General features: G+C 40.5%; 2 protein-coding genes across 5 annotated transcripts in view; one reads left to right on the top strand and one right to left on the bottom strand.

Moving 5' to 3' along the window:
• Positions 1-2,274: 2,274 nt before the first annotated feature.
• nipa1 (NIPA magnesium transporter 1) lies at positions 2,275-10,512 on the bottom strand. Of its 2 annotated transcripts, XM_039606338.1 has the most exons (8): positions 10,254-10,512; positions 10,129-10,176; positions 9,962-10,052; positions 7,672-7,911; positions 7,547-7,594; positions 7,380-7,470; positions 3,986-4,143; positions 2,275-3,709 (listed from the first exon to the last, which is right to left on the bottom strand). In XM_039606338.1, exons 4-8 carry the CDS (start codon positions 7,859-7,861, stop codon positions 3,207-3,209), a joined length of 990 nt encoding a protein of 329 aa, XP_039462272.1. In that variant the 5' UTR covers positions 7,862-7,911; positions 9,962-10,052; positions 10,129-10,176; positions 10,254-10,512; the 3' UTR covers positions 2,275-3,206. The 2 variants fall into 2 exon arrangements, with proteins under 2 accessions (XP_039462272.1, XP_039462271.1); XM_039606337.1 differs by having other exon boundaries at positions 9,962-10,176.
• Positions 10,513-10,620: 108 nt separating this feature from the next.
• The window catches only part of herc2 (HECT and RLD domain containing E3 ubiquitin protein ligase 2), a 52,107-nt gene continuing 37,288 nt past the window's right edge, over positions 10,621-25,439 (top strand). For all 3 annotated transcript variants that reach the window (XM_031730546.2, XM_031730548.2, XM_031730545.2), the window contains exons 1-9: positions 10,621-10,773; positions 14,248-14,356; positions 16,459-16,552; positions 16,689-16,820; positions 19,233-19,455; positions 22,615-22,715; positions 24,695-24,836; positions 24,963-25,067; positions 25,149-25,320. In XM_031730546.2, the coding sequence (XP_031586406.1) occupies positions 14,285-14,356; positions 16,459-16,552; positions 16,689-16,820; positions 19,233-19,455; positions 22,615-22,715; positions 24,695-24,836; positions 24,963-25,067; positions 25,149-25,320 (1,041 nt within the window). In that variant the 5' untranslated portion in view covers positions 10,621-10,773; positions 14,248-14,284. The remainder of the gene's footprint in view (positions 10,774-14,247; positions 14,357-16,458; positions 16,553-16,688; positions 16,821-19,232; positions 19,456-22,614; positions 22,716-24,694; positions 24,837-24,962; positions 25,068-25,148; positions 25,321-25,439) is intronic.

Raw genomic sequence — 25,439 nt, 5'->3', positions numbered from 1 at the left:
AAGTGAAAATGAAATGAAACAGAAAATGAAATGAAAATCCCAAATAAAAAATAACTTAAATTATACTTCCTAAATAATTAATGTTATTGCAAACCTGGTTTCTAATCAGACAGGTCTCACTTCAAAACATTTTGGTGTAATTTTCCAAAGTAATGTATTTTAAATGTCATCCTTTGAAACCTGCCACGTTGGTGGTCCAGTGCAAGTAGCCTCTAAGTTTTTAGAGAAATCTTTTTAAATGGCCTGTCTTTGTTTCTCATACCTATATATGCTCATCTATGGCAGACATTATAGATGTTTTAATGTTATTAATTAATTAAGCGGTTTAAAAAAGCATACAAATGTTTGTCTTTGAAATAAAGACATAAAAACTTGCAGTTCGGTGCTTAACAATGTTCATTAAACCACCAGCCAGGGTAAGGTTTATACCACAGATGGCATAAATGAACAGTATTGGTAATTACCAAAATCATTTTTATGTTTTTCTAATAAGTAATCCACCAGTATACGCATGCTATTTAATAATAATGTTGTAACACTAAAAATATTTTTTTCTCCATTAATTTTAAAATTTGTTCTTTTACAACAAATAAGAAAACACCTAATAAAACATTTTCAAGGATGCCAAATTCCAGTTATTTGCTTGCATTCCTGATCAGAAAAATGCGTTTTAGTGGTTGAATCCTATGCTCGGATAATTTCTGACTTCTCCGAGGAGTCTGTTGTGCTGGCTTGAATTTGGGAATAAAAATGTGAACAAAATCATAATATAATTTTTCATTTTAAACACATTTTAAGTTTTTTTTTAACTGAATGTTTGAGTGAACTATAGATCGCAGTATGCTGGTCTGATTTGAGCACCAAACCTGAGATAAACCGAATAATCTGATTGCACTAAAGTCCTCACAGTCAGGGTGCTTTTAATCCTTTGTTATTTGGGTGCTTCAGTTTCAAAAATCTGGTTTGAAAATGTGGAAAATTTCAAAGAGTTTGTGCAAAAAGACTCAGATCTGAGGCTTCTACAGCAGGAAATCTGATGACCATGGTTCACTGCAGAACAGGGAACCATAAATATGTGCGGAGTCAAAATTCACCACGCTGGGTCACTCTCTGGTTAACAGAAAATGAGAAAGTGTCTCAGTACAGTTTAAAAAGACAGAAGGAACTTATTCATTTATTCAAACATGTAGTTTATATTTGTTATGTTTGACTAACTAAAATAATATCCAACTCAGTTGATCGTCTATGCAAACTATTCAGACTGTCTCCTGAAATCTTCAGATTATGAGACAGAATTTCAAACTTTCATGTTTGAGCTGCATTACAGCACAGCTTACAAACTCAAGCATGAATGTAATATTCATTCAATTGTATTCAGACATTATAATCAAAGTAAACAAGTTTATTAGGCTGTTTAAGTTAAAAGAGAAGGTTAGAAGACAGTCATAAGTGTGGAGGTGCTCGTCATGTTTATCACGTTTCATTATCTACTCTTAATATTTTATGATAACAATAAAATCACAGCCTTCAGTTACCTCCAGTAAGCTGAGCTTTCTACACCAGGAACCAGGAAATTGTGCCTTCTACCAAATCAGTGTATTTTAATCCTCACTTACTTTCCTATAAATATATTAATTTTTTTAAATAAATCAGTGACAGCCCAGTGAGAGGAAAACTAAACCATAAGTGCCCCTTAAAGACTGATCAGGATTACTTCATTTAAAATCTCATATCGATGTTCTGAATTTTACTCGTTTAGATCAAACTTTAACAAATCAATATTTTCAAAAAATCTTCACATTTATGAAGAATTTAACACCCAGTGTTCACTGGTGTGATAGTCAGAGCGATTCATTGTGTGCCTGAGACAGTTTTAATCTCAGAGAAGCATCCATGCTCCTCAGGTGTGTCCAAACTTTTGACTGGTGCTGTACATCATGTGAAATATTTGGACAGGAGCCTCCTTCCCTCTAAATAACAGAAGACAATGAAAATCTGATGTGTAAGCTATTTCAGTTGAATTTAGCTGCTCTTTTGTGATTTAAAAGTATTAATCGGTCTCTCTTTTAGGGGATTATGGGTTATAGACAGTTGCATTTAAAGTGGATATAAAGTAAAGGGTTTGACACTGATGGAGGCACATCTTAAGTGTGTTTGTTCTTCTGTGAAAAGCTTCTGATGATGTTCACATGCTGGTGTGTTTGCTCTGTGAGTCTGTGCGTTAGTAATCCCAGGGGGAATGACTCGTAAATAATCAGGCATGAAAGTAGAACATTAATTAATTAATTCAAGTTTTAATGTATTCATGTAAACAGCGAGTGGCCACAGAAGAGAAGGAATGTTACAAAATTCTCCTTTGCACAGAATACTCAGTCGTCCTCCACGCAGCTGAAGAGGCAGCTTCTGGAGTTACCTTCAATAATTTACAGATGCCCTGAACTCATGGAGGTGATTCTAAGAACTGAGACAGCCTGTAAAAGCCTGATGGGCAAGACTCTGGAGGAAAGGAAGCACAGATATTTACACAACAGTGACAAATTAACTGTCGGTCCTCAGACCACATTTAAGCTTGTAATGAAATGCCTCATTTATGACTCCAGTGCTCTTGAGATATTTTCAAGCATGAAAACGTTCAGTCAGTCTACACGTCCTCCAACTTTTCTTTTGTTTTCATTTTAAAAAACAAAACAAACAAAAACAGGATTTGGAGCACTGGTGTGATGAGGAGATTGGAAGGTGGTTTTTAACATTGCAAGCTTTGACATGATTGAAATTTTCTGTTTCTTTTCATTAAACTGTGATATTTTACAGTGAATCGTGGACAACACATGGAGAGCAGAAAGAGGGACCCTGATTTTTAATGTTTCTGCACAAAATCTTTGAATTCCATATCCCCAAACCAGATGTTGATTTAGAGTTTGTTAAAGTTCACTCAGTCGTAGATAAAGGCATTAGAGAAACAGAGAGAAACATTAAAAATATATTCTTCTTTAAGATAAAAGGTGTCATAAGATAATTCGGCTGATTGAGGGTTAACGAGATGAAAGCGTTAACATCATATCTAGTGTTACTTCAAACATATTTAAGATAAAATAAACTAATTATATATCTTATGTTGTTTTGGTCATTCAAACTGGAGGTAGAAAAAAGTCTCAGGAACTCAAGTTTGGCACAGACGCGATGTAAAGGATTAAAAGGCATCTGAATCAGTCTGACTTGTCCTCTTTTTTCTTCCATGTAATCAGCGCCTCCTGGGAAATGTGCAGTAAAACAACCCCGACACACACCGTGGTTAAAGCACACAGTATGGCGAGGCTGTCTGTTACAGTCAGCGCGGTCCACTCCTTAAAGAGAAGACCAGAAGCTAAAATCACGGTGGACGTGAACGTCACATAGTAAATCGCTTCAAATATGTTGGAGCTGAAACACTCCAGCGCCTTGTTGATGAAGAAGAACTGTGTGAGGATACTGACAGCCAGCGTGCCCAGCAAGCCCAGGAAGAGCGCCCGAGCCCTGCCGCTTGACGGGCCTTCGCTGAATGCGTCCGGGACCGCCAGGCCGAGGCCTTTGCTGCTCGGCACTGTGAAGCTTCCCAGCAGGGAACATATGGCAACGTACACCATGATGTTTGACGTGCCACGAGCCGGAGCGACCCGCACGATGAGAATGATCAGCAGCAGGACCACCACAAGGGCGTACGTGACAAACACTGCAGGACAACAAGAGAAACGATGTGTTATTTTAGGAGCACAAATCGGAGCAGGTGTAGAGAGGTTGTATTACACACTAACTATAGTCCTTTTTACTGTCTGCAAAGTAAAGTAGTGTGTATTGGTATTTAATGGCCTACAGAAAAGCTTTTGGATACAACAGATCAGCCAGATGAGGAAGTGTATATACACATATACATATATAATGTTGGTGTAAAACACAATGACTGATTAAGTGCATAATCTGTGTGAAGGAAACAGCCCCTCTGTGTTACCTGGGTCGAGGAGCCTCTCCTCCAACTCCAGCCTTGAAGTTGCCTCTGCTGTCGGGGCGTGAATGATGAGCACCACAGAGCCGCAGCAGCATAAAACACAGCCGAGCTTCCCCAGGATGTTTAAATGCTCTTTCAAGATCCAGGAGGCCAACACAGCCCTGCAGCACCCAAACACACACACACACACACACACGCTCAAGAAATTAAAGTGTTTAAACAGTTTCATCTCTTGTAGAGTTTAAATCAGGGGTGGGGGAACTCCAGGCCTCAAGGGCCAGTGTCCTGCAGGTTTTAGATATCACCCTCGGTCAGTACACCTGAATCAAATGATTAGTTCATTACCAGGCCTCTGGAGAACTTCAAGACATATTGAGGAGGTCATTTAGCGATTTAGATCAACTGTGTTGGGTGAAGGACACATCTAAAGCCTGCAGGACACCGGCCCTTGAGGCCTGGAGTTCCCCCACCCCTGGTTGCAGCAGTATCATTTAAACCATACACTAATACTACCAACAGTTTAAAGGCTGTAAATATTAATCATACTGTTGACTCCCATCAGCAAATAAAGAGGACCTTTACTGAAAGGAATGGCTGAGATTTATTGGCTGTCCCCCGACAGTTTTACACACCTACACCTGTGATCCAGTTTCATAAAGTTATATGATTTACAGATGCTGGCGTTGACTGACAGACATGATTTTATTTTTAAAACAATAAAAAAATTATCAGTTTTACAGTTGATCTTCAACTTCAGGCATGTTAACTAAAGTAGAAGATTTACAACTTCAGGTAACATACCTGTCAGATGAGAGGTGTGGCAGTGATAAGGATATAAGGAATTTATGTCTTAAAGTGCAACAGAAATAACTGATTTAACAACAGGGCGAGAAGTTTCATCCTCTCAGGTTAAAGTAACACAAACATTCTGCTGTCAGAAATCGAGATTTCTGTCTTTTAATAACCGTTTCCCAAGTCCCAAATAAATAATCAATCAGTGGACAAAAAGAAATGAGGATGATCACTGTCATACCTTAAAAACTTTCAGAATCAGAAAACTTTATTGTCCATTGGAAAGCAGGGGATTTAAACGTGTTCCTCATGTATACAAACAAAACGGCAAAAGAAAAGGAACATAAGACATGATATAAACATCACACAGCAAGATTAAACATCATGTGATGCTTAAAAAAAAACATTATATGGCTGCAGGGAACTTATGATGGCGGGCCTGAGTATAAATGAGCCATGCAGCATTCACCATCTTGTATGATAGTGCTGACTTTATGTCCAACTGCCTGGGTGGAGATCTGACACTGTGTGGTGCCAATTTTTTGTTTACCTGGTCAGTGACCCGTGAGAGTTTATGATTTGTTTTTACTGAAATAAATGTGTGCCAAAATACGATGCTGTAAGTGTGAACATCTGGTCTGGTTTCGTGGCGAGTCACAGGAAGTGTTCCACAGAGCTCACTACTAGGCCCCACCCTGTTCACTTTTTAAATTCTAAAAGGCAAATCTAACTTAAATTTAAGCATTACTGGGTAAATGAAATGGTGTATCTAGCTTCTCATTAGCAGGGGCAGATTCAGCTCCCATCATTGCAGCAGACAGGATACAAGCTGCAGGCTGTGCAGCAGCCCCGGGGACAACACACTTACACTGAGAGGCATGAGCAGGTGACTGAGACAGTGTGCAGGAACATCTGTGCTTCATTTTACCACCGTTTCAAAGGACAGTCACTTTGAGTTCTTTGATGTTTAAGCTTACGTGTATCGCCTCAAAAGAGATTATTTGAATCCAGAAAGTGCTCCTAGTGTTTCCGTACATTAATTATGGGCTTGAATTTCATGGTAATTTAGGGCTTTTAATTATTTCTTTGAACATAAATCTGTAACGACTTCAAAAAAGAAGAATTGGGCGCACAAGTTTGAATTAATTTTGGATTTTCTGTAATCCAGACAGAGTCAAAAATATAGATACAGACACAAATAAACATATACACTCACTTAAATCTTTTAATAAGTGATGCTGCAGGTTTTACGAAGTTGACAAGGCCAAGGACTGTTAAGTTCTTGTTAGTGGTCATGATTGACTTTGGTTGTTTCTGTTTGCCAGCATTAAAAAGGATTTGTTTGACAACACTCAATAGACTGACCAATACTCAGAACAATGAGGAAATCCAAGAAACTCAGTGAAGATCTAAGAATAAATTTAGTTTTACACAAGTTGAAAAGGTCTCTTGAATCCATTTCTAAGCAACTGCAGAGTTATCAGTTCAAACAACCGTAGATAAATACAAGTTACTCAGATATGTCACCACTTTGCTAAAGTCTGAACGAAGACCAAAACTGTCTCCCTTGGATGAGAGGAAATTGGTAAGTATTTTGGGGGAACAACCCAGGAACCATCAAGGCTCAAGCATGCCATACGCTGGAACCTGTTGGAACACCAGCATCGCTGTACACGGTGAAGCAAATTTTACATCAATTCAATTCAATTTTATTTATATAGCGCCAAATCACAACAAAAGTCGCCTCAAGGTGCTTCATAGGTACAGAGAAAAACCCAACAATCATATGACCCCCCTATGAGCAAGCACTTTGGCGACAGCATCACCATGAACTGAGAGGGAACCACCAAGATAGAAACCCTGCTCCAAAATCAAAACCTCCAACAGCTTGATTTAAAATTGCAAATGCCCAGGTGGACAAGTCAAATGTTTCCTGGAGAAAAGTGTTACGGTCAGACGAGAAACTTTTTAGCTATTTTAACAAATGACAAGAGGTATATTTGGAATAAAGGTGAGTCCTTCAAACCTAAAAACACTACACGATCTGTTAAGCGCAGTGGTAGTAGTATCACACTCTGAGGCTGCTTTGCTTCGACGGTACTGGTAGATTGCAAAAAGTGGATTGACTAATGATGAAGACCGACTACCTCCAAATTCTTCATCTTAACCCCAATTCAATTGTTAAAAGTGAATGCTCCAAACACACATTAAAACTTAAAACTGCTTTTGGAATGGCTAAAGCAGGCTAGCATAATGCTTTGGAAATACTTTTGGAATCACAATCCTAAATGAAAATTTGTGGATAACACTTAAAAGCTGGGTCAGTGCCAGGAAACCAAGCAGCTCAAATTAATTCTACCAAATATAGCAAGAAGAGTGGTTGATTTGGCACTATATAGAATTGAACAAAAATATTAGTGGGGTTATATAGATGTATAGTTGGACCTATAAAGACATTAAAGACGTATGCTGTACATATATAGCCCAACTCCATGAGGAGTTGATTAAAACTTCTGTATGATGTTTGTAGTTTAGCCCAAAAAGATTCCACGTGGAGCTGACAACTTAAGAAACAAACAACCAAATGACGAGCTACTGAACTCACCCAAACAGCACTCCCAGGGCTCCCAGAGGAGTAACTACCACCGCAGGGGCCACATTGTAAGCCAGGAAATTACCAACCTGACCCGTAATCACTGCAGAGATTCACAGACAGGTGTGTGAGACATATGATTTTCTAAATAACACACCAAGTCTGTAAACGATACTCACTACACAGTGTCCCACTCCACCACACCACATCTGTGAGGTACGACCTTCCTGTTGGAGAACAGTCAACACTTCAGTCAGTCTCTATTATTCCACAAAGAGCCACGTTTACTGTTTCTGTGCTTTACCTCTGTGGCGGGAACGTAGTATCCCTTTTTTCTGCAGCACAAATGTCGACCCATTAATGAAACTTGATATTACAGCTATTGTTATTCCCAGATTTTGAGAAGAAACTGCCAGCACTCCTGAGTCAGAGGCCATTACTGCTGCTCTGTTTACTTCCCGTTTCTTTGAGTCACAGCGACACCCAGCGGACATCTCAGCTTCACTCCAGGTCAGCCCAGCCTCTCCTATGTCCCGCCTCAAGTCTGAAAGTAGCGTTAATTCTATGATTTGTTTTTACTGAAATAAATGTGTGCCAAAATACGATGCTGTAAGTGTGAACATCTGGTCTGGTTTCGTGGCGAGTCACAGGAAGTGTTCCACAGAGCTCACTACTAGGCCCCACCCTGTTCACTTTTTAAATTCTAAAAGGCAAATCTAACTTAAATTTAAGCATTACTGGGTAAATGAAATGGTGTATCTAGCTTCTCATTAGCAGGGGCAGATTCAGCTCCCATCATTGCAGCAGACAGGATACAAGCTGCAGGCTGTGCAGCAGCCCCGGGGACAACACACTTACACTGAGAGGCATGAGCAGGTGACTGAGACAGTGTGCAGGAACATCTGTGCTTCATTTTACCACCGTTTCAAAGGACAGTCACTTTGAGTTCTTTGATGTTTAAGCTTACGTGTATCGCCTCAAAAGAGATTATTTGAATCCAGAAAGTGCTCCTAGTGTTTCCGTACATTAATTATGGGCTTGAATTTCATGGTAATTTAGGGCTTTTAATTATTTCTTTGAACATAAATCTGTAACGACTTCAAAAAAGAAGAATTGGGCGCACAAGTTTGAATTAATTTTGGATTTTCTGTAATCCAGACAGAGTCAAAAATATAGATACAGACACAAATAAACATATACACTCACTTAAATCTTTTAATAAGTGATGCTGCAGGTTTCTGAAGTTGACAAGGCCAAGGACTGTTAAGTTCTTGTTAGTGGTCATGATTGACTTTGGTTGTTTCTGTTTGCCAGCATTAAAAAGGATTTGTTTGACAACACTCAATAGACTGACCAATACTCAGAACAATGAGGAAATCCAAGAAACTCAGTGAAGATCTAAGAATAAATTTAGTTTTACACAAGTTGAAAAGGTCTCTTGAATCCATTTCTAAGCAACTGCAGAGTTATCAGTTCAAACAACCGTAGATAAATACAAGTTACTCAGATATGTCACCACTTTGCTAAAGTCTGAACGAAGACCAAAACTGTCTCCCTTGGATGAGAGGAAATTGGTAAGTATTTTGGGGGAACAACCCAGGAACCATCAAGGCTCAAGCATGCCATACGCTGGAACCTGTTGGAACACCAGCATCGCTGTACACGGTGAAGCAAATTTTACATCAATTCAATTCAATTTTATTTATATAGCGCCAAATCACAACAAAAGTCGCCTCAAGGTGCTTCATAGGTACAGAGAAAAACCCAACAATCATATGACCCCCCCTATGAGCAAGCACTTTGGCGACAGCATCACCATGAACTGAGAGGGAACCACCAAGATAGAAACCCCTGCTCCAAAATCAAAACCTCCAACAGCTTGATTTAAAATTGCAAATGCCCAGGTGGACAAGTCAAATGTTTCCTGGAGAAAAGTGTTACGGTCAGACGAGAAACTTTTTAGCTATTTTAACAAATGACAAGAGGTATATTTGGAATAAAGGTGAGTCCTTCAAACCTAAAAACACTACACGATCTGTTAAGCGCAGTGGTAGTAGTATCACACTCTGAGGCTGCTTTGCTTCGACGGTACTGGTAGATTGCAAAAGTGGATTGACTAATGATGAAGACCGACTACCTCCAAATTCTTCATCTTAACCCCAATTCAATTGTTAAAAGTGAATGCTCCAAACACACATTAAAACTTAAAACTGCTTTTGGAATGGCTAAAGCAGGCTAGCATAATGCTTTGGAAATACTTTTGGAATCACAATCCTAAATGAAAATTTGTGGATAACACTTAAAAGCTGGGTCAGTGCCAGGAAACCAAGCAGCTCAAATTAATTCTACCAAATATAGCAAGAAGAGTGGTTGATTTGGCACTATATAGAATTGAACAAAAATATTAGTGGGGTTATATAGATGTATAGTTGGACCTATAAAGACATTAAAGACGTATGCTGTACATATATAGCCCAACTCCATGAGGAGTTGATTAAAACTTCTGTATGATGTTTGTAGTTTAGCCCAAAAGATTCCACGTGGAGCTGACAACTTAAGAAACAAACAACCAAATGACGAGCTACTGAACTCACCCAAACAGCACTCCCAGGGCTCCCAGAGGAGTAACTACCACCGCAGGGGCCACATTGTAAGCCAGGAAATTACCAACCTGACCCGTAATCACTGCAGAGATTCACAGACAGGTGTGTGAGACATATGATTTTCTAAATAACACACCAAGTCTGTAAACGATACTCACTACACAGTGTCCCACTCCACCACACCACATCTGTGAGGTACGACCTTCCTGTTGGAGAACAGTCAACACTTCAGTCAGTCTCTATTATTCCACAAAGAGCCACGTTTACTGTTTCTGTGCTTTACCTCTGTGGCGGGAACGTAGTATCCCTTTTTTCTGCAGCACAAATGTCGACCCATTAATGAAACTTGATATTACAGCTATTGTTATTCCCAGATTTTGAGAAGAAACTGCCAGCACTCCTGAGTCAGAGGCCATTACTGCTGCTCTGTTTACTTCCCGTTTCTTTGAGTCACAGCGACACCCAGCGGACATCTCAGCTTCACTCCAGGTCAGCCCAGCCTCTCCTATGTCCCGCCTCAAGTCTGAAAGTAGCGTTAATTCTATAACACCGCTCTGTGCGCGCAGGGCGGCCGCACTGGAATCAGTGGAATCAACATTGCTGCCTCTTGCGCAATAAACCCCGCCCGTGGGTACGCTGTGGTGATACACATGCATCGCACTGAAGCAGGCAGTTAAAACTACGTAATTTGTTTCCATGTCTCGTGCGCTAGTTCGCGACCCGTCAATCAAGCCCATAATGAAGGTCTCGTTAATGCAGTAGAGCAGCTGAGGGGACGAGAGCAGATTGAGAAGAAACCGCAGGTAATTTACAGCGTTGGTGCTGAAAACTGACATGTTCCTGTCTGTGTTACTGAGCTCCGTGACCCGCTGCGTGTCGCTCGGTTCGGTGTCAGCTCACAGCAGCTCGTTTATCAGCGCCTGCAGGAGAGCTGCTTTAGCACGGGCTAGTGCTAGCTGGCTAGCAGGCTAAGTGATTAGCTTTAGCGCCGAGCTAACGCTGCCCAGCGTTAGGTATAGCTTTATGAGCTCAGTGATGCTGTGTCAGTGTGCGGTGTTCTCTGACTGCTGTTTGTTATCATGTGTGGGGAAATAGCGTCAAAACATCAAGGTTATCACTGCTTTTGCTAGCATGCAATGCCGCGATCTGCTGTTTTCCTCCCAGCGTTTTATGTAGCTGAAACATTTCTGGCCCCAAATCATAATCACCTTCATGTTATTTAACGTCATTCAGCGGCTTATTTATGCCCTGATTAGGTTATAATTATAACTACCCCTGTTATGGATGAGTCTTTCATGTCTTATGTAAAGTTGGTTTTCAAACCGAGCTGCTAAAGCTCAACCCACTTACTGCCTAATCACATTTTTATGCATCATCTGTCAGTGAATAATCGAGTCCAGGTTTCCCATTTGTTTGCACGCCTTTTCATATTACCTGGCTATGGAGAGCTTTCCTCACTGTCACTCCCCACACACAGATGAATATTTATATAAAACGAAGTAGCATTAGCATGATATTAAAACGCTAAACTAGTATAGTCGTTATGGTATACTACTTTCTGTGTCAAACAGCCAACAAAACTGAACTACACTCGTAAAAACGGGGCTTACATAAAGTAGAATAAATGCAGCATGACAAAAATGGCTAGTAGGGTAAAATAACACAAAATAAATATAATTAAGCATGTTAAGCACGTTTGATTTAGCAGATTTCTATCTTTCTGATGCAGCCCAAAGTCTCCTCCTGGGACCATCCAATGATCTTGTCAGACAAATATGTAAACCACTACAGTAGTGGTTAGTGGACATATAGTACAAAGGATGTTGAAGATGAAATTGTCTGGCAGAAGGACCCCAAGTGATGTCATTATGGATGTAGTGAAGGAGGACATGCAGAGGGTTGGCGTGACAGAGGATACTAGGGATGGAGTGAGGTTGAGGCAGGTGATCTGATGTGGTAACTGCTAAAAGAAGAAGAAAAATAGTCTTTTTCTAAATATCCATTGTGTGATGGCAGTCATCTATAGTAGATCCCACGTTTGTCTCAGTTCCTTTTCTAACAGCAAACAGTGATTTCCTTTTGTAATGAGACAAGCTTTAGAAGCAGTTAGGAGGGTGTGACCTGAGGTTCATAAGGTTTGACTAAATCCGTAAGCAGGCTTTAAAAGTAATTATTTTAAGTTAAAATCTATTTGATACCTAAGAGTTGGCCAGTGTGGGCATCGAGGATGGTGATGTGGTTTCATCTCTGGCAGTTGAGGTGGATGCGGGACTTTTGGCACAGATTCAAGTAGAGGAAATTTTATATATTAAGTGTAAACCTGATGCTAGGAAGGAGTGGATGACTTTATCAAGATGCGTTAGAGATTTTAAAAAATTATTAAATGTATTTCTTCGCTGGGGAAGGCTAGCCAGTACAGCCTTATTAATTTGTGTGTGAAAGCACAGCTCAGAGTCAAAGATCACATTCAGATTGATGCTGAGGGCAGATTTTCAAGGTTTTTATTCAGGTTACAGGTCAGATTTGGAAGGCAGAATAAAAGCGCTTCAGATCTGGACTCTTTGAACTGAAGAAAGAAATGAATTTTGTTACTAAACAGGCTAAATGGAGGATATACCTGTGTATCAGCTATATGAGCAACAGTGTAAATCACCATTATATTTATGGATTATCTAAAAGATAAGTGCAGGTATTACAGAATCAGGCAGCACAGGAGGAACAGATGTTTTGCAGAGTGTGGTCAATTTATTACAGCCAGAGTTACTTGGATGACTTCTGCATCAGACAGTGAAGGAATCAAAATAGTGTGAGGATTCCAACTTAATTTGAATAGCCATGATGGAGGAGAAGTAACACAGACACATTCAAACAGCTAACAGAGACACTGCTTTGCATGAAAATGTTTGAGATTATACCACAAGCAGTGCAATTCCACTCAGATTCACATTCCTTTCCACCTGGAAACTCTAGAATAGATGTAATTACTGTGGTCTAGGAAGTAGGGCTGGGCGATATGAGGAAAATCTAATATCACAATATATTTTGGCTTTGTTGCGATACACGATATATATCGTGATATGTCTTGAGCCCCAGCACCCGTGGTACCGTGGGCAAAGGGGGTGAGCTGCAGTTTTAAGCCTCCATGAAATCAAGTTTTTCATGTAAAGATCGGCATGTGGGGTATCCACAGACACCTCAAAATCTCGGTTAAAAGCTCATGTGAACCATTTCTACAACCACCAAACACAGTGAAAACTACAAACAAGTAAAAGAGCAGTTACGTAATTTTGCAAAATGTGCCTAAACACACAAAAAACAAAACCACAAACTCACTCGACTTTTTGTAACCAAGCAAATTGCGCACTGTCTAAAAGCAGAGATCTCGCAGGTTTCCAATCTGCAAATTCTGTCACGTTCCAACCAAAATTGACTGAACCAGCCACAAATATACAATAACACGGAATCAGTCTTACTCTCTCACCGATAGCCGTTGTATCACAGCTGGTTTATTTAATTTTTTCTTCGGTGTGTGGGAAGACCTTCACATGCGGAGTTTAAAACAGTCTTTATTTTGCAGTGGTTGACTTTTCAGCTGGTGGAATAATTTCATGGTACTGCTACCTTTTGCGGTAACAGTTTTATGGAATGTTTTGCAAATTACTGCATTTTGTACGACATCCTCCTTATGAAATGCAAGCAACTGTGAGTCTTCCACTCAGGTATCTAACTCTTAATGTCCCCATATGTTTTCCTATCTGGTAGTAAATCTGGTAGTAAAAAACATATTAAATTTCGTGCAGACAGCTTAATATTTCCATGGCAACCTATACTCGATGGTTACGATAAAACCATTTTAGCCATCATATGCGGAAAAACTCGTGAAACTCACGATCCATTATATTTGATATATTGCCCACCCCTACTAGAAAGGTCTTCTTAAAGCACATCAAACTGCTTTCCCTCTGGTTCTTCGTTACCTCGCTGAGCTCATCCATCTAATTGTCTTCACTTCATTTCACTTCAGCGATAATCGTCAGGATAAAAACAGACATGTTTTTAATGATTTTACTGACTTTACCTGGGATGAAGTCACTAAAAAGATAGTATGTGAAGGAAAAACTTGAAACAAACCTGGAAAGTAAAGTTTTTAGTTGATGGTCATAAAGCTCAGCCCGTCTTCAAGTACTTACATTGTCATTATTTGTGGATTCCCACCTTGCATTGGCTTTATTAAATTGTCTTTTTATAGCACTCCTTGTTGCATGGTTTTCTTGCAGGTTGGCTGCGTTTGCAGCCCAGAGAGGAGAGGGAAAGATGCCTTCTCCATCATTTACCCTCGATGCTCAGCTGAGATTTCATGACAAATGGCTGAAGATAGACCTGCAGGTATGTACACGAGAAGGAGGCAGTGGCACGAAATAACATTTATCGTGGTGGGTTTTGTGTTGTTGTTGTTGATCTGTCAAGTGACTGGGGAGAAGAGATGAAAAGTAAAGTTTCATCATATTTCTCATCTTTACCTCAGCTGTGACATCAATTTTCTGGATTAACTGGGAAAACGTTACCCCATGTCAATCTGTCATACTCATTGTGGTCCCCTAGCTGTTTCTTTGTTTTCTAAATATTTCAGAATCTTGGTGCCTTATTGATTGTATTTTACATGAGTGTATGCTGTCATGACAGAACCAGAATTAGTAGAGTTTTATATTTTGAAACCTTTAGTTTTCAGTTAAGTTTAATTTCACTTACTTTGTGGAGAGGGTTTGTTCATTTCATTTTAGTTTTTTATTCTTAAGAAATGTTCACACTTAGTTGAGTTTTTAACTGGTTTTGGTGTTAGTGTCACTTTTTCTTTTATATGTAATAGTTGGTGTTTTTCTGGAGCCTGATTTTGAGAGGTTTTAAACAGAAAAACGGTCCATTACAATAATACAGACAGTTCACTCACAGGGCAGTAAACATCTGCAGCAGAGCCTCCCGAGATTAGTTCTGACTAAAACCAGAGACATTTCCTCTACATTTTTATTTTTAGGGCTTCAGTGGAATTGCTCTATTTATTAGTTTGTGCCTCACACATGCATCAGAATGGACGAAAATTACATTTTTGATTTTAGGCCTGAGGCATGTAGGATACCGAATGGCTCTACAGAGGCCACTATGAAAATTTCTATGGAGGTAGAAGTCTACATGAAGTCCTGATTACATATCTGCAGTCTTTGGCCTGAAAGCTGCATCAGACCTCATGCAGATGATTATTGTTTTTCTGATTCAGCCTGTAATAAAGTACATCACCCGAAAATCTTTCTTTTTTTTCTTTTCTTGAATGTCTGTGTTGTGCAAACAAACCCTTGTTGTTAGTAATTATGAGCTCTCTCAGTGAATACACCACGAACTTAACAGGCTGCAGTCTCTCTACCCTGAACTTGAAAATGAATTTGGATCATCCAATCAGGACTTGATTTGAGAACCCACCATTTTCCCACCATAAAAGCTTCTTTCAGCACTGAAGGAAGTGCAGCTTTAGTGTTATACGTCTGCTCAGTCTCTGAGTTAACATGGGTTTCAAATCTGTCTAAGAATGAGGAAACATTTGGGTTTCAGCTTGTAAATCTTTCTGAGCAAACCAGTGTCATGCATGTGTTGTAGCACTAAACGGATGACACACAAATGGGTTTTTTCTTCAGTCGGTTGATACTTGGAGATAAAACAGCTATTCTTGTACTCTTGAGTGGTGAAGGCTGCACAGATAGATGAAAGGACCTCTGTGTATACTCTTTTTAACAAGGAATAAAATGCAGGCAAATGATGTGGAATGACCTGATTATGGAGAAAATAATGTTCAGGCCATCTTGATCCGACCTCAGCACCCTTAAAGAAAAATTCTCATGACACAGTTCTCCAGCTGCTGCAGGTTCTGGTTGGAGTGAGGATCCAGAGAGGATCCAACCAAGTATCCCATCACTACCTGCAGTGAAGCACAGGATGGGAAATGCTAAATGGTTAGCAGCAATTGAATTTTCAAAATAAGAGGATTATCCAGTAGGATATTATTTGTGTTGTTATCACAGTTCGTTCAGAATGTAATTCAGCCTGTATCTAAGTCAGTCTGACCCTCTGAGGAAAAAGTTTGGATCAATGAATGATCAGAGTGGATCCATATTAGCTGCTGTGCTCTGATAACGTGATGGAAATGTGTCTGCAGAAGTGACTAGAGAACAAACCAAAAGCTATTAATACGCACCACTGTGTTTTCTGGCTCAGGTCAGGAGTTTTTGTGATTTTGGGGGGGGGGGGTCACAGTATGTAAGTAGAAATTGTTGTTTTCGAGTAAATTACTTCACTGCTGGAAATTTTCCCTTCGCTGTGGATAAAACCTTTTTTTTTTTTTTTTTTAGATGGTGTCAAATATGTCTCCATGCAGCATTAATAAAAGCAGAGGTTTCTGTTCTGTTCTGCACTGATTGTGTTTTTCTTCCTTCTTTTGGCAGCGAGCTTTTTCTCCAGAGGGTCTGAGTGAGATGTGGAATGAGATGGTAAAAGATGAGGAGATAACATTCAACGGAGAAGAATCAGCTCACCCAGGTATTTATGTGTGACATGTGACACCTATTTCCACGCCGTCTGAGGATTGATACTTGAGACTGGGACAGGCAGCAGTGCTTTAACCTTGCTGCTGAGGATGAAGGTTAACATCCTAATCTCTTCTGACTCTTTATAGAAGACTGCACTGACTGTTTTGGAGCTCAGAAGAAGGATGAGCCCAATGACAAAGAGAAGAAAGAAGAGGAGGAGACGTCGACATCCGTGCATCACTCCATCATTGAGACATGGGACTGGGGACGGCAGCCAGGTGAGAAAACTACCTGAGTGAGTTTAAAAGTCGGGTTATGCAGTAATTCCTGCTGCAGTCTCGTTCTCCCCCTGTGACTCCTGTCATTTTACGCCTTTCTGTTTCCAAGTAGGGTAATTAATACTACGCTGACAGCAGAGGGTTTCGTAACACCTACATGTCAACTACATAAATCTCGTTTCAGCTAACGGCTCATCTCTCGCTGTTTGTCGGTGTGTCTGACCCTGTTGATGTGTGCGTGTTTTGCTGGCACGTGAGGTGTGGAAACTGAAATGACAACCTAAAGTCTGCTGGTCTGAGTGGTTATTTTTACCCTGCAGAGTTTAATCTTAGTTGGCATTATGTCGTGGTTCACAGTGGGATACAGACTCACCCAGTTTGTGTTTACTGGTGGGGTGGTGGGGCTGGGTGGGACAGTTCATGGTGGCAGGAGATAAGCACTGAGCAGGCGGATGGGGGGGCCAGTTAATATAAATCTTGCTACTGTCTGCTTGGTTGCTTCCTCCTTTTTTTTTTTTTTTTCTTTTTTTTTTTTTTTATTATTGACTGAGACAGGAAGTTGGACTGGTGTGTACAGTGAGTGTAACTGGATCGCTGCATGGACAAGTGCTCTGTCATTGATGCTTAAAGTTCAAACTGCATGCTTCCTGCTTTCCCGTTGTGTGTTTGTAACTTCCCGAGCTGTTGTGTTGAAGTCAGGATGTTGACATGTGAGATCTTTGCAGGTTTCCTCTCTGTCCCTTGTTAGATTTTTATTAAAGATGTGATAATTTCCTGTGAGTCTAATATTTCTTCAGCTGTGAGGAATGCAGACTGAGCAGAGAGTCTGACTCCGATCCATATCTGTTCTGACAGCTGAGCACAGCTGACTGCTGTGTGCCTCATACAACCTCAGGCCAGTCTGGCTTACATAAAGCTTAAGTGGATTTCAGAACTGCTATTTTGGCCCACTTCGCCTTCCCTGCAGCACTGTTGTATAGACACAAAAAGGTTTTCTTTTGAGCCAGATCAGAACTCAGGACCCACTGTGATGAAACTCAGTGGGACAAAATATCTTTCATTGTGTAACTTTTAATTTATTGTATTTTTTAATTGAGCAACCCTGAAGCATCCAACCAAAAAGCTTAGGTTGCCATACCCAGGGTTGGAAGTGGGGTATTAAATCTGCATTCATTTAAATGTCCAGCAGGGTGGGACTTACTGATGAGTTTAGTTTTTTGCTCGTTTCAGGTAATTGATGAGTACGACATGTTTCTTTTTGTAAATTATGGTCATTCGATGGGCCTAAAAGGATGATTATTCAGGATGTTCATTGCCTGATGATTTGTCAGCTATAACTTATTAGACAATGAGTCCATTTGCTCGTTTCACTTAAGTCTTTATTAGTTTCAGTGTTATTTTTAGTCCATTCATTGAGCCAACCATCGATTTTCTAGCAATTATCTGGGTCTGTGTTTGGGATTAGCAGCCTAAACGGAGACCTCTCTCCCTGGCCATCTTCTCCAGCTCTTGCAAAGGGTTGCCTAAGCATTCCCAAACCTCCTCACCTAGGCTCTTCCACTCCTCTCTAAGGCTGAGCCCAGACACTAAGCTAATATTCGCCACTTGTATCAGCTTGTCACCATAGGTATGAGTAGGAACATAGATCGGTGAATAAATTGACAGCTTTACTTCCACACTGAGCCATCTCCATCATAACAGATCAGTACAGTGTCAACATCACTGCAGATGTCACACCAATCCACCAGTCTCCTACTCCATCTTCCCCTACTGTGAATGAGAGCCTACTTAAACTCCTTCACACTTGAGATGGCAACTAATTTCCCAAAAAATGCACACAAAAAAAGCTGAATCTGATACAGTAAAGCAGATCTTTTTAGGGTAAAGTAACTAAATTAATTAATCAAGCAAAAACATAATAAAATAGCATACTAAATGTATGTAGTAGATATGACTTTAGCTACAAGACAACAACTCATTCAATCATTCAGGTAAGCTGCTGAGCAGGTACTTTGTAGAGATATTACATGGTGTGGTATTACATGGGGTGTTTTAGGCAGTTCAGCAGCAAAGCCTGTGTAGCTCTGCAGCTCTTTAAAAAAAAACAAAACAAAAAAAAAAAAACATTAAAATGGACCAAAGACAGGGAAATCCCAGGAAGTGTGTCATGACCTCTTTAGCTAGTAACAATGCCTGACAGCTTCTTAAATTATTGAAATGCACGAGTATGTTTTATAAATGGCAAAAAATGGTTTGAACAGCTGATATGCAGATTTAGCACTCAGAACTAGCGACTTCACTCCTGTAGCTTATTTGCAAATTGAGTGTTTCTGGTCATAAACAAATGACATGCCAGTGCACTCACTCATTTTTACTGTTATTCTTATCTTTGAACCCTACGTGTGTGCGTAGATGAGAAGGAACTGAAGGACTGCCTGATGGTTCTGGTTGAGGACCAGCAGAAGCTCTCTGCTCAGATGGCCAAAAGCACCCTGTCTGCCCAACGTCTGCGCCAGCGTCTCGTCATCCTGGAGCGCTATCTCATCTCTCTCAGCCACAGCATGATGGAGGAGAAGTACAAGGTCCGCTGGAAGACGCCCCCCAGCCCACCACTGCCAGCTGCTGACAACAAGAGGTAAATAAAAATGTTTCCTTTCTCAGGAATTGTGCACAAAACATTGGTCTTATGAGAGAACAGAGGCAGATTTAGATACTGGGTAATTCCATGGAAAGTCAATGAGCTCGTCTCCTCTGACCTCTTCAGACTCAGCTGATCTTTTTTGTACAATGACGCCTTGCAAAACTTGACCTTCATACTATGAATATTTTTAGAGTTAGAGAGTTGGGGGTGTGTGTGTGTGTGTGTGTGTGTGTGTGTGTGTGTGTGTGTGTGTGTGTGTGTGTGTGTGTGTGTGTGTGTGTGTTAAGATTTGTCTTGTTTTTTGTTTATTTATTTTTTTATCCTTAGCTGTAAAGCCACATTGGACTAGTGAACTGGTCCGTGGGGTTTGTGCAATTAGTCAAGTGTAGTAATCTGGAAGGTTATACACTCATGTATTCTACAGCACATGCTGCAGGTTAAAGCAACGATTGAAGTCGATGAATGAGGCATTCTGAGTCTGTACCAAGATTTATACATGACTGATGGACTAAAAATGGAATAAAAATAATAATCCTCAACTTTCAGCAACCATTTTTAATTTTCTCTCTAGCCCACAGTGGTTGAGGAGTATGGCAATGTGTAGCACATGGGTGTCCAACTCCAGGCCTCAAGGGCTGGCGTCCTGCAGGTTTTAGATCTCACCCTGGGTCAACACACCTGAATCAAATGATTAGTACATTATCAGGCCTCTGAAGAACTTCAAGACATGTTGAGGAGGTAATTTAACCATTTAAATCAGCTGTGTTTGATCAGGGATGCATATAAAACCTGGCCTGGAGTTCCCCACCCCTGATCTAGATGGAGCTTAATTTTTTTTGTGTGTCCATGTTCAGAGAGCAGTGTACCGTGAATACCTTATCCTATCATGATTATCCCCATAATGTTCTTCTTCTCTTCTTACCATAACTGAATTTTTATCTTAACTTCCTTACCAGAGAGAGGGAGTTATTGTCATGTAAAGCTTTAAAGTGCTTGTAAAATGGGCCATAAAGGGATAAAGTAGATTATTGTAGGGCCAACAGAAACTGTGTCAAACTTACTGTTTCATTCTTCCTGACTGCCAGAGGAGGTGTGAAGTAGTTGAATATCCATCGTATGATCAGAGATTGAGACAGAGTACCAAGAAAGTCACACATGTGACCTGGGTGACGTAAGGAACCTGATAAAGGGTCCCGGCACTCAGTAGTAGTCACTAAGCTCAGGTCGTGTATAGGGATGGGTATTGATAAGATTTTCACGATTCCGATTCCATTTTCGATTCTGTTTAACGATTCGATTCTTTATCGATTCTTTTTTAAAAAGGAGAACACTAAGGTCGATTAGCTTAGAACTTTGTTTTATATCTTCTCTTTGAACAAGATAGAAATTTAGGAGTTACATGGCCTTACAAACCCAACAGTGAGATCTTAAGAGATCCACAGCCTATGGCTCTTCAATGGGGTGTCACAGGGTCCCCAGGAAAAAAAAAAATGTAAATGTAAAATGATAAAATAAATATTCTTCTGTAGCAATAACAAAGTGTAAAATAAATTATTCTGTAGCAATTACACAAGAATATCCAGTAATGTCCCTGCCTACAATTAAACACATTCACTTACCGAAAATCGGGGGCATCTGCTGTGGCAAATGGGTGCAAGCCTTTGACCACAAACTTAGTCACTGCTCGGTGACATTCGTCTATCCTGGCCTGAAAGGAGACGCTACCGGTAGACTGCAGCGAGAACCGCCAGCATCTGAGCCAGCCAGACTCTGTCTGTCTCTCTCATCATGGTCACCTAAATGCAGCGCACAGTAATGGCAGGTTTTGTAATAAGGCAGATCGCGCTAACATAATATGCACTGTTAGTTGATTATTTACCTGCCGTATTAACGGGAGAGGACGTGCAAACGTTACCGCTGCTGCTGGGTTGAGATTCACGAGTCCGGAGCGGAATTAAAAACACGACATTCATTTAAGTTCATCGCGTGTTTTGTGAGCAAATGCTTTTGCATATTCGTAGTGTTTCCTCCTTTAAATGAAATATCTACTTTGCAAGTATTGCAAGTTGCCCTGTTGTCATCCATTCTCGTAAAGTATAACCAAACTTTTGAGCCTCTTAGGCGCCATGTTTCCTGCCAGGTAAATGACGCTCCGCAATGTGGTGACGTCATTCGGGGCGACTGGAATCGATAACGGAATCGTTTGCAAAAATGGCAAACAATTCCAAGGAATTGAAACAGTGGGAACCGGTTCTCAACAAGAACCGGGTTTCGATACCCATCCCTAGTCGTGTATGTTGTTAGCATTTGCGAGCATCAGTGCTCACCGCCTGTGCCAGTAGCTTTGTAACCTTCGGCTGGAGCTGTTTCATCCTCCTGAGGCTGCATAGCCGGTACCCATCTCTGAAGTCTCTTGATGGGGAAGTGGAGTAAGAGTAAACAGTACTGTATACTCTTAACTATTGTACTGCATTTACTGTGGTGTGTCTATCCCAGTCACTGAAAGTTAAACCCTGCAGCTCAGTGTGAGTGCACACTGTGTTTTCTTTAAGTAAGCCTCTTAGGCATGCTCCAATAGGTCTCTCGTATGCATAGTAAATGTAGGCCGTACTCTAAATGTGCTCCATATTTACTGTGCAGGGCTTTTAGTTCCAGGCTTTTATTAGCAGACTTGGTTTTTTATTTCTAATTGAAAGCCTCATTTTAGGATCTGCTGTTGCTGCCCCGTGATTGCATCACAGCGATTATATTAGGGCTGAACCATTCATCAAATTTTAAATAGATTTTTGGTTTTTGGCTTTCAGCATTTATGAAAGGAAGACAATTGTAAGTAAAATGATCTCTCTTAGGCTTTCCTTTTTGTGACAAATTCCTAATTTTCCTTGTGTTATAAATCAAATGGACTTAAACCTGTGCAGTAGTGGATTTTTCATCCTTTCCGAAGCCTCCCTAGCTCTTCAGTTGAGCTTGAGCTAAGATGGTGAAACTTTTTGTCAATAGGCTCTAGAAGAAGTAAAAGTCACACACACAGAAGAAATCCAATGCATCTTCTGTATGTGGGCTTCAGCTGGCTGTTTGATAGTAAGGTTTTTACAATGATAATAATAATATGATGATATTTAATTGATCTGTATGTGCTCGTATTTTTTTCAGCCCTCGTCCGGCCAGTAAAGGTGTTGAAGGTTTGGCCAGAGTCGGCTCCAGGGCAGCTCTTTCTTTTGCCTTTGCTTTCCTTCGCCGGGCGTGGAGATCAGGTAAGAAGTGCTGAGAGTGAAGACATTTTGTCCCTCCATGCCGGTGATGATAGGTGCTGTCATGGTGGTGCAAGTTTGCTTAACAGCTGCTGAAGAATGCGTTGCGCCACATTAGAAGCTGCTCGTCGTAAACAACCAAACATCTTTCGCAATGCTGTGTTTTTAGTCGTGCTGCTAGACGACAGACTGACAGAATAGGGCCAAGGAGGCAATCCTCCTGCTTTGGGACAAGAATGAATCCAAAATAGCTGTTTTGGATGTTGTTAAATGTTGCTCTGTCGTCATGCATGGTCTCCATTACAGGCAGATAAATCAGGATCCTGTGTCATGCTTTAGTCTCATGTATTATAATAATGATAATAATAATCATCATCCTCGGGCTATAAATTCAAAATTACTAATAATATGCAGTTATTAACCTTTATTTTGATGTAAATTAGTCACAGATTCTGATTACGTTTATTCAAGCGTAAATCTGTAACCATGTTATTCATTCACTCCCTTCATTTTCAGCTTTGCTAGTGGAGGTGTTGTTTTTGTTAAGGTTGTGAGGGCTTTGTGTCCACGGGGACTGGGTGGGAACAAAGCGCCTGCCTCTCCTCCGTAGCCTTCCTGTAACATGAGCAACACGGACACCTCCTATCCCCATTTTAGCCGTGTTCCTGGAAGTACTCTTTAGGAACAACGAAGTGTAACACACTTTTTAAAATTTTTTGTTTTGTTTGGGCTTTGTTTGTTTGTTTGTTTGTTTGTTTTGGGTGGGGGGGGGGGTTTAACTTTAATCTCTGGTATGATCTTTTTATTTTTTTATTTTTCTTGGTTCATAAGTCAGGAATCAAGCACACCCTTTTTACTTTGCAGCAGTGAGTTGATCACCTCCCTAGCCCAGTGGCTCAAACTCGTGGTCTGAAGTTACAGAATGGCTGCTCTAGAGGAAGTAAATCTTACAAGGATTTCACAGGTGAACCTGTGGAACGATTAATAAGGGTCTCCTTTTACTCTCAGATCCCTCAGCCTCTCTGACCAGGTCTTTCTTGGGGGATAACAATTAGTCTTTCAAAGAGCACAGGTCTGGCTCTCCCACCACATTGCATCACAGTTATCCTGTGGTGAAGGCAAGATGGCAGAAACTGGTGCTTGGTCTTCAAACACAGGTTTTATGTTCAAAATTACCCACTATTCTGGGCCTAAAACTGCTCTTTTTAAATTAAATTGAGCAGTAACATTTTGAGCGGAAGGAGGTGATATGTTACTACCGTAAGCTTCAAACTGGGGCTCATGTTGACCAAGGGGTACAGAAACAGGACTTTGGTAGGTGACATCACCCTTTTCTCTCTGAGTGGTCATTAAACACGTGAAATAAGCTAAATTAAGATATAGATAAAGTCTATTTAATGTCGGTAGCTGCGTTTTTAAAATCAGATTTTAGCAGCGAGGGGAAGGAGATAGGAAATAGTTTTAAAGGAATGTCTGAGTTCATTCTTAATCAGAGATTTTTGTTTCACCATTTCTTGCCCATAACAAAGAAAACTGGAAATGTCTACATAAGAACAGTTTTACTGTGAACTCTGCTGTATCAGACTAGAGTCTGTAAATGCTGGGAAGCTAACGAATGTTAACGTTGGGCACATATATTGGTTTTCTTATAGTTCTGGGATGCTGCTGTCAGAAATGCTAGTAGTCCACTGAGCCTCAGTTCCTCTCGCACTGGGAGTGCACAGTTTGGGTCATCTCAGTGTTTAAACTGACATTTTAGACCCTGTTACAACTCTGGTGGCCTGGTTCCTCAATAGTTAAACATATGAAAGCACTGGAAAATGCACGTCTTTGAGTGTGTTTCCTACTGAAACACACTCAGAAACGTGCAGCTTAAAAAATGCTACAAATGCTCTGTCCTTCTTATTGCTTTATATTTAATCTGTACTGTATAATGTAGCTACTCTGCAGTGTTTTAAACATGAAAATGTTTGTCTTTGCAGGAGATGATGCAGATCTTTGCAGTGAGTTGCTTCAGGAGTCTCTGGATGCCCTGCGAGCGCTGCCGGAGGCGACACTGTTTGATGAGGGAACTGTGTCATCAGTGTGGCTGGAGGTTGTCGAGAGGGCCACAAAGTTCCTGAGGTCTGTTGTTTTATCAGTTGTACATAAGGTTTGATCCAAAAATTCTGCAAGATCAATAAAGTACATCTCGTCTTATAAACTGCATAACATTGTGTGATTCTCATCTCTTGTCTCTTTTGTGAACAGTGATGTACATGGAAGTGCCAGCATCAAATGTAACATTCCTCTTCAGGATCAACATCTAGCCTTGGCCATCCTGCTGGAGCTGGCTGTTCAGAGGGGAACACTCAGGTAACCAGATCTCCTTATTACCTGTTTATTTGTTAATGCCAAATCTAACTTTGCTGCTCATCTGTTGTTATTTCCTTCCAGTCAGCTGCTGTCTGCTGTTCTGCTGCTTTTGCGTCTGTGGGAAAGCGGCACCAGAGAGATGGACAACGAGCGCTCCACGCAGGGAACCAGTGCTCCGTTACTTCCCCTCTTGCAGCGCTTTCAGAACATACATAGCAGCAAGGAGGAGCCCGTTCCTGAAGAGGAAGCTGAGGTGGAAATTTTCTTTTCCCAGCTGGTTTCTAAAAGAAAATAAGACATGGACTGACTGGAGATTGATTTCAATTTTTATTTTATTACCATATCATGCATAAAACATGACACCAGTAAAAG

Source organism: Oreochromis aureus, linkage group 23 (genome assembly GCF_013358895.1).
Source record: "Oreochromis aureus strain Israel breed Guangdong linkage group 23, ZZ_aureus, whole genome shotgun sequence".
In the NCBI taxonomy this organism is placed as follows: Eukaryota; Metazoa; Chordata; class Actinopteri; order Cichliformes; family Cichlidae; genus Oreochromis; species Oreochromis aureus.
The sequence above is the reverse complement of the archived record's forward strand: the minus strand, read 5'-3'. Positions and strand labels throughout refer to the sequence as shown.